Source organism: Hyalella azteca, unplaced genomic scaffold (genome assembly GCF_000764305.2).
Source record: "Hyalella azteca isolate HAZT.00-mixed unplaced genomic scaffold, Hazt_2.0.2 contig15624, whole genome shotgun sequence".
Lineage (NCBI taxonomy): Eukaryota > Metazoa > Arthropoda > Malacostraca > Amphipoda > Hyalellidae > Hyalella > Hyalella azteca.
Window position 1 is genome coordinate 107729 of NW_025945467.1, and position 9272 is coordinate 117000.

The 9272-nt window shown below is 40.5% G+C and overlaps 1 protein-coding gene across 4 annotated transcripts; it reads left to right on the forward strand.

Moving 5' to 3' along the window:
* Positions 1-452: 452 nt before the first annotated feature.
* On the forward strand, positions 453-8845 carry LOC108683023. 4 transcript variants are annotated; one of them, XM_018172298.2, is made up of 7 exons: positions 453-1245; positions 1775-1883; positions 2545-2678; positions 3768-3869; positions 4919-4970; positions 5586-5706; positions 6510-8845. In XM_018172298.2, the coding sequence occupies exons 1-7, from the start codon at positions 553-555 to the stop codon at positions 6745-6747; spliced, it is 1449 nt and encodes a 482-aa protein (XP_018027787.1). In that variant the 5' UTR covers positions 453-552; the 3' UTR covers positions 6748-8845. The 4 variants fall into 4 exon arrangements, with proteins under 4 accessions (XP_018027787.1, XP_018027788.1, XP_018027789.1 ...); XM_018172299.2 differs by having other exon boundaries at positions 6506-6685; XM_018172300.2 differs by having other exon boundaries at positions 5586-5717; positions 6506-6566.
* Positions 8846-9272: the final 427 nt, after the last annotated feature.

Below are 9272 nucleotides of genomic sequence, written 5' to 3' on the forward strand. Positions count from 1 at the left end.
ATATTGTCTTACCTCCGCTTCACCTCCCTTAACTTCCCTCCCCCATAAGGTGTGACCATGACACTTGTGCAAAGCCGAGTCGATGCTGCAGCTCTACTGTGAATCACAACTAAAAGCCTTTTTCTAATACCTACCTTGAGAACCACTCAGATAATGAAGGAAATGTTGGTCTTTTTACTCGAATATCGATTGTGTACAGAATAATGGTTGGCAGTGTACATGAAATAATTACTTTCATTTGTATTACATGACTTTTAAAAAAAGTGTCTATCAAGTCGAAACAAACACGTGCGTTGATTGATCACTTGCGATTTCCACGGGTGATGTCGAGCTGAAAAAACAACGAGCTGAAACGGGTTCTTTTGTACGATTTCATCATTTTGTATGACCGTAGAAACTTTGAATTTTAATTAGACTAAAAGCCAGGACCACTGAGACCCTATTATCATATACGTGAACTGATGTAGTATAAAAACTTTCTTTGCAGGTAAACGTGTTGAGTTTCCATTCATTGAAACGTTCTTTTACTAACATTCAACAACTCACATCGCAATGTCTGTAACATACTTACACTCTAAACTACTTCTCACTTTATTGATAGCCGTCAATTTGCTGATTACGGTAATCGATGGTGAGTTGTTGAAAATACACAACAAACTAACACACGAAGCACCGGGGATTGAGCAACTCCTGGTTACGAACACGGCATGGGTGGAAGAAACAGAGGGACCTTCTCATGCAGGAGAGATCGGCGACGGTCACCACCCGATGTCTTTACGGCACAGCCGGGTCGTTAGGCAGAGTGATAACGACGCGGAACCTGACGCAGGTTCCACCGAAACTACTACTGCTACTACAACTACTAGTACTACTACCAGTACTGCTACTTCTACTACTACTACTTCTACTACTACTACTGAACCTCTAACGACTACTGTCCCGAATGTGACATCGCAGGCACCTGTCATCTCTGGGAGTATCTCTCGGGCTAATATTTCTACCTTCATCGAGAAGAACTACAATTACTCGGACCACACGTCTTTTGATAACGGCACCAACGGCTGGGACTTTCTGGGTACTTGGTCCAAAACCGACCTGAATGCGACGGAAGCCAGCAAGCGTCCTGTCCCGCTGCCCATGGAAGACGTTCTCGGGGATCCGGGGCAGCAGCCCGAACCTGCATCTGATAACAACACGGACCTCGTTATACTGCCAGACCAAAATAACTATGTCATGATATGTACCGTGAGTTGTATTTCATTCTACCAAGTTACTCCATCATCCGAGAGAATTCTAATTTGGCAGTGGAAGTTACTGTTTGTTCTGGCATTTCACAAAGTTGCTTGAATTGTCCTACATTCGGTTGATTTTTTGTAGATTTACTTACAGAGTTCTAAAGTTGAGAGGATATCTTAAACTGCGACACTGAAATTAAATAAATTTCACCGGTAATGGATGCACGTCGGAAGTCCATTGCCTACTGGCGATTGCCAATTTATTTGACGTGAATGACTTGTTCATACATTTATTCATCAGCCCTAATATGAATCTTGAAAAAATACGTCAAATAGCCCATCTCATGTTCGTCGAATTATAAGCGATTTTATCCTTGTATCGTGCGCAAAAATATATATTTGCTGAAAAATTTAGTCAATGCATAAGTAAATGTACAATTGAACACTTTCCTTTATATAATGGAAATAAGAAGCTTGTTTATTCATGTGTAATGTACACAGCAGATTTAACTACACATGGTCGGTTTTTGAACGGGCAGGTTGACGGATTTTCACCCATGGGGCAACTGAAGAAGTCCTTCCCCGCGACCACCGTCGGTGAAGTCTTCATCAGATACTTTATACCGGCCAAGGACATTGTCTTTAACGGTAAGCTGGAGGTAGATACTTCGAGGCTGTGAGCGCAGACAGCAGCTAGTTGATGCAAAGATTATTGTGTATCCAATGATTCTGAAATAATTACAAACTGTTGTGGGATAAATAGATAATATATTTCCCTAATTTTTACGGTGGTGGTGAAAAAAGTCAGAGATTAAATAAAATGGAACGATCTCTCAGCACAGATTTCTCACTCGCAAGTGAAGTCTATTGAATGAAAAGCCGAACTGGAGAGTTGCGTCGACTTAGGTACACCCAAAGAAATGAATGTGTCATTGTCCAAATAGTGACACACTTTCTTAATCACAACTCGAGCAGAGAACGGACATAGCTCCAATTAATACGGCCTTTGCCGGGCCAAACTGGGTCAGTAGGACCTTACTCAACGGCAAAAAGTGCATTGCTATTTGGACAAAATCTCGCCATTTTCTTTGAGTGTAGGCAAAGGTTTTATAGGCAGCATTTGACTCAAACTTAATACGTAATTCTTGTACGCCTCTGAACTGGAACGATGCTTAAAAATTGTACTTCAAACAATCTTTCTCCTATTACACAATTTCTAATTCGTAAGTTTGTGTGCGAACACCAGGTTGTTATTGCCAGTGGTGTTGGTAACAAGTGAGCATCAATTAATTAAGATCTCGGTGCGCAGTGACTCTGGTGAACGCCCAGAGCGGGACGCAGCTGCTCTATTCCAACCTCGACGACACCCAGGCAACCACGAACGTCTGGACCACCGACAGCTTCTCCTTCAAGCAGTGGCCCTCACTCGCCCTTGACTACCAGGTCTTGACGTGTCGCATGTGTCAGGATACCAACCAGGCTTGTCGTGCTAAGTATCTGGTCAGGATTACTAAGCTAGGTCAGTATTAGCAGGCGAGGTCATGATTTCCAGGCCAGTTCATCAGGTTAGGTCGCCAGGTCAGGATCAAACACTTATCAGGTTGCACCTAAATGGGTTATTAAGTCCTGGCTAGGTCAGGATTACCAGGCTAGATCGTCACGTTTAGTTGCAGTTGACAGGCTACGGTTCCAGTCAGGGTTAAGAGTCAAGTATAATAAGTTAGGTTACCAGGCAGAGGTAACTACGCTAGATAGCAAATTATGATAAGAAGAACCCAGGTTACCAAGCGAGGGCTAACCATGTTGCCAGGTTTCCAAATTAGATTTCCAGGCTAAATTTCCAGACTATGAGTACCATTCAATGTTGTTGGTATTTAAGAATTTTAATTAAGGTTGTAAGATACGGTTCCCGATTCGAGCGTCTGGTTAGGCTAGCAGATTAGGTTACCAATGTAGATTCCAAAGCGATGGTTCAAGGTTTTGTTTCCATGTAAGGGGATCAGGCGAGGGTTACACCAGGCTAAGTTGCTACGTTAGCATGAGAGCGTGGGTTAAAAGGTGGAGGTTAGGTAACTTAGGTTACAAGGTTCAATTCCCAGGTTAGGCTGCTAGGCTAAGTTATCTGACTATATTAACTGGCTGGGCTACCTGAAAAGGTTACTAGACTAGATTTTTACCGGCTGACTCGTCCCCATGTTCGGTAACAACACCTCTCTTCCGTACGTCAGCGATCGCGCAAAAAAGTGCCATGTACCGCGAATGTCGAGTTCTAAGGCGTGAAAGAATTACTCTCGATTCAAAACTAAGCATTCTGAACCTGGTTGCTTACAAAATTTTAAAATAAGCTTCATTCCTCTTGTAGAATTTCGAGTCCTATTAAAATTAAATAAATCCTGGTCGAAAATGTTCAAGTGATACGATTTACACTCTACCTAAACTAGAAAATTCCAGAGCGAATGGTGAGGTTCGATAGTTATTTTTTGTTTTCAAGTTCACTCGTCTGACATTATTTAATAACCAAAACGTGCGCAGGTTGTTCTAACGGTGTCGGCGTCAGCTGGCTCGACGCTGGAAAAGAGCCAGCCGCTGCTGGCCGTACAGCATATCGCTGTGGGCGGCATGTGGCCAGGAGGGGTGAGTTGTTGTGAACCCTGGCACGTGGCAAGGAGTCAATTTACTGTGTGAGGCATGTGACAGATAGGGCGAGTTGCTGCGTAGCCTTGTGTGTTGCAAGGAAAGGCATCAAAGGGAACCTGTGGCCAGAAGGGGTTAGTTGCCGTATAAGAGAAGGGACCTGGTATAGATAGTTGCTATTAGAGGCATGTAGCTAGGAGAGCTGAATTGTCGACAGTGGACAATGGTAAGGACAGATGGCTTGACTCTGATGATATACATATGGCGAAGAAATGTGAGTTGTCGAGGCTGGTAAGTGACCAGAAGAAGAACTTGCCGTGGAAGGCAAATGGCCATGCAGGAGGATTAGTTGCTGTGGGAGCATGTGCCGTGCTTGTGTAAGAAGTAGTCGGATGTATGTTTCTAGAAAAACGAGGTGGTATGGTGCGATGTCGGTATACGTACGATACTGATTAGTACAAGAACCTCGGTGGAATTAGTCGTGGTTAAGAATTTGCAGCCTATATCTGCAAAATAATAAGAAGAGCGTTTACTTTGCAATAACAAATAGCGACCGTGTGTGTATGTGAGGTTCGGTTACTCGCGCGATAAATCCCGTACGCAAAAGAATGAGCTGCTTTTAGGATTATTAGATATTAAGTTTTTAGTGCGTTCTTTGTTCGTAGTTATTTTACCAGTGGAAAGTCAACAGCGACAAAATTCTAGAAAATATGAACCGAATGTCTCTTTGTTTTGGCCTCTACATGAACATTTACTTGTGAACACGAGATAGTATACGCGTGCAGTTGCGACGTAAAGTTGTGACGTTCAAGTACGATGTATAGATAGGTATACGACATCTAGATACGACATATAGTTGCGTGGTGTAAGTATAGGTACAAATGCGTGCGTGCAGTATATTCCAGAATTAAATCGCTTTCACTCACAAAAAAATGTTTAACTAATTTATGACATGTATGGTTTCCATATATTCGTGTCATGGTCTTAAATTAATCTATACCCAAATTTTTTAATGTATTTGTAAGCTGACTTTTGTCTCGTGTTTGCAGGTGCAGCCGACGATCGCCCCACCGGTATCCAACGAAACCATCAACCCGCCAGGTGGGCTTGCAGCAATGAATTATAGCATTTAATTCATTTAACCCGCCCGGTGGACTTGTAGCAGTCACTTATAGCATTTAATTCATTTAACCCGCCAGGTGGACTTGTAGCAGTCACTTATAGCATTTAATTCATTTAACCCGCCAGGTGGACTTGCAGCAATGAATTATAACATTTAATTCATTCAACCTCTGAGGTTTGCTGTCATAACCACTTGTGTCATTGCCTTCATTCATTCAAGACTCTTTGACAGTGAACCAATCTCGAGCACAATTTGGCCTTCGTTATGGCAGCATTAATTCATCATTTGTTATTTTTTTAACTTTCCTCGTGAATGAAAATATGTTGTTAAATTTTTGATTATTTTTAAATTTTTATCCCACTATGGTGGAAAGGTTTGATTAAAAAAATTTGGGTTTGGTTTCAATCCGCGATTTAGGCTCGATTGAAGGACTATTCCATATTGTGGACAAGGTCTTATTCCGCGATTTCATCAGAGTATCATTCCACTAGGAGGTCGGGATTTCATTCCTCAATGTAGACATTTTTTCATTTCGTAATAATGTCAGTGCTTTCACTCCACGACACGAGTTAAGCTTCATTCCCCGCACCCAGGAAGCGCTCCTTACTTGGAAGGCCTGCAGTTCTCCATCTACACCGCCCTCTACGTCTTCTTGGCTTTCTTCTTGCTGCTCATCGTCGCCCTCGTGGTGGTTGTGGTCAGAGGGCGCCTCAGGTAGACCACAGGTAGATGAGGAAATGGTGGAATGTGTGGCATTGATGACAGTTGCATTGTGAATGATGTGGTATTGATGACAGTTGCATTGTGAATGATGTGGCATTGATGACAGTTGCATTGTGAATGATGTGGTATTGATGACCGTTGCATTGTGAATGATGTGGTATTGATGACCGTTGCATTGTGAATGATGTGGTATTGATGACCGTTGCATTGTGAATGATGTGGTATTGATGACCGTTGCATTGTGAATGATGTGGTATTGATGACCGCTGCATTGTGAATGATGTGGTATTGATGACCGTTGCATTGTGAAAGATGTGGTATTGATGACCGTTGCATGGTGAATGGTGTGGTATTGACGACCGTTGCATGGTGAATGGTGTGGTATTGATGACCGTTGCATGGTGAATGGTGTGGTATTGATGACCGTTGCATGGTGAATGATGTGGTATTGACGACCGTTGCATAGTGAATGATGTGGTATTGACGACCGTTGCATAGTGAATGGTGTATTGATGACCGTTGCAAATTGATGTATGCGGTATTGATGTGTCGCAACGTGTTCGAAAGTTTCAGGTTACAAAAAATTTTCAATTACTCTCTCTTGTGGGCAGAAATATTTGATTGTAGTTACAGAAAGGTTTTTTATAGTGATAGAAACACAGAGTTTCTTAGGGCAGTTTTTGCTTGTAGAAATAAGTATTTGAGTACACACTGAGAGTTTAAATTTCATCGTTTCTACCGTACATGCGTGTGTAGGGTAGCAGAATTGGTCTCATCGTGTTTGTTGCAGGCAGAAAGCGACGAGGTCAGCGTCATCGGATTACGACCCTAACACGGCCTACCGACTGGACAAGGTCTACGACAACCCCGCCTATGATGCATCCGCAACTTGAGCTCCTGAACTGCGACGTGCCATACCAACGACACCAGGACTCGGCAGGGTCCAGCACCGATGTGAGTTATGTCGACCCAAGCTTCACCATCGAATCTTTTTCCCGCCCTGGTTTTAGATTTGAGTCTTCCCCTATTTAGGCCCAAGTTAACAGTTGATAAGTTCTTATATCACGTCGGTGTTGTGATATTCTTTGGGAAAATGTTTGCATTGGGTGCACTTATTTGTGGATCTTTTTTTATCTCATGTGCCGTACAAGGTTAAAGATAAGAGGGCCTGCTTGCAGTGTGTTGATGTGTGATAGGATTTCTAGTCGCCATTTTTCAGTTATTTCGTGAAGGAGTGATATCAAGACTTCTCGGTGAAGAAGCAAATCAAAGTATTTTTGAAGGCACAAATAAAATTTCTAATTATGTTCAAGAAAGACTAGCTTTATCAAATAATTTCGGACTTTACACTCGACAAATGAGAGGGTGTTGTTGACTCACTTGAGCGAGTGCGGTGCTTGGTGTCTATCAGAATTTTCAAACTTTTTGTTATCGAGTATCACACGGAGCTATCGTACAATCGCAAGGTAATACCATGTACCACTAATTACCATCAATACTACATATTAGAAGGTGATATGCGATATTATTCTTATCATATTGTACTGAATAACTATTGAGTTAAGAAATTGTTCAGTTAGTATGTGTACTGTTTGTATTCACTAAAGACCGCTGAGATCAGACGGTATGCGGGTGACAGCAGTTACAAATCCTTAAAAAGCGAGCTTGTGTTATAGGCGGTAAATATTACTATAAAATAGGAAATAAGAAGCTAAAAATATCTAGTTTGTAATACAAAAAATCATTTGAATTAGAAGTGTTTGCGCCCTCCTGAAAGGCTCTCGCGTATATGTCTCTATTGATTGGTGCACCACAGTTATTGAACCGCTTCTTTCGAGATTACGTCTGAAATAATGAATAATGCCCTCCTGACTCGTCTCATTAAGCATTACTTCATGCCAACTGAGAATATTGAGTAAAATATCTTGCATCTGCGTGTAGTTTAGTTGGACATTGCAGAATTTAATATTGCTATATTAATTTCATGATCAACCTCTTGAGGATGACAAGCACTCCAAGTCAAATTGTTTTTCCAAATTTTATTTCAATAAAAAAGACAAATAAAAATTTTAAAGTAGATAAAAAGCTCTATCCTATTATTTGCAGTTTAGTTCATTTATTTCCATTAACACCAGTTATTTTCTTTGTTTCTTATCTGTGTTAAAAACTCCCACCTTATTGTAAACTTTGCGTGAAGGATGAAAGAGATCTAGATAATTATTCTCTCTCAATATAAAGTACTCTAGGTACTCCAGAGTTCACGCCGTACTCTAGAGCTCTCTAGATACTCTAGGTTCTCTCAAGTACTCTAGAGCTCTCTAGGTAGCCTACTCTTAGGTATTCTAGGTACTTTAGGTACTCTAGGTTCTCCAGAGTTCTCTAAGTACTCTAGAGTATTCTAGAAAAAGTATGATCTAGAGTACACTTCAGGTCCTCTAGATTGCTTCGAGGTGATGACATGAGCTTCAGGTCGACTGCAGCGTTGTGATGACATTCATAGCGGTGTCTGTAGCGTCTACCTGTCAGAATCGGGGGCATTATTTCATTTATGTTTATGAACCTGGTTTCAAAGTATAACTCTAGTATTGGGTTGGTGATTCAGCCTGTATTTGTACATATATACTGCTAAATTATTTACTTAGGCTGAGATGCAAGTATTTTTTCGCTGCTATCCTTTGAACTTGATTACGTGAGAAGGGAACGGATATTGCCCAGAGAAATTACTGTCCATGAAAAGTCAAGAGATTTTACCACATTTGTATTTTTTGATCATGAAAGGCAGCAATTGTCATTTCTTATTTATTTTCGTGCATCTTTTATCCTTGAATTTAAAATATAATGAATGACGGAATAAGTAGGTAATCAAAAAATCTCATTAAGCATCTTAATGGAAGAAGCATACTAATGTATAATTAAAATCTTCTTGGATGCGTTCTTTAAATATTAGTGAAAACATTTTCAATGAATTAAAAAGGATTATTGCTTTCATGGTAGTTTATAATGATACCATAAGACGTATTAAAGAAGAAGATATGAACGCATATCACCGCTAAACGCCTAGCCTATATTAATTATCGGTTCAACGTTTTTGTACATACTCATATGAGAGTTATTATACAATTCATGAGTTTTCTCCGTGTTTTATTGCCTCATCAAAACACAAAATAAGTTGGAAGGTGTTAACTATGTTAATGCTAAGAATATCATTGGAGAAAGCATGCAGATTTCCTAATCGCTTTTCTTCGTTGTGACTTATAATTAAATAAATTATGATCATCATGCCGGTAAAACTTCATCAAAAAAACCTTGACCACAATATCCTTTAAGTATCTTGACCTCTTTCCTTCAAGAACCTTGCTTGAAAAAACAAAATTGCTTAAATAACCTTGATCAAAATCCTTGAAGCACACTAACCATATATCCTAAAATTCTGAGCCATATTTCTTACATTAGTGTATGATTCATTCTGGGCCATATTTCAGCATACACTAACCTTATTTTTGCCATATTTCATAAATTACACTGACCAAATTACCTAAAAAACCTTGACAGCATTA

Bases quoted from the DNA above. Each gene is read 5' to 3' on its own strand.
- LOC108683023 (XM_018172298.2), top strand. From the start codon at position 553: ATGTCTGTAACATACTTACACTCTAAACTACTTCTCACTTTATTGATA. The intron at 1,246-1,774 runs GTGAGTTGTATT...TTGAACGGGCAG, and splicing joins ACTATGTCATGATATGTACC to GTTGACGGATTTTCACCCAT. The intron at 2,679-3,767 runs GTCTTGACGTGT...AAACGTGCGCAG, and splicing joins CACTCGCCCTTGACTACCAG to GTTGTTCTAACGGTGTCGGC.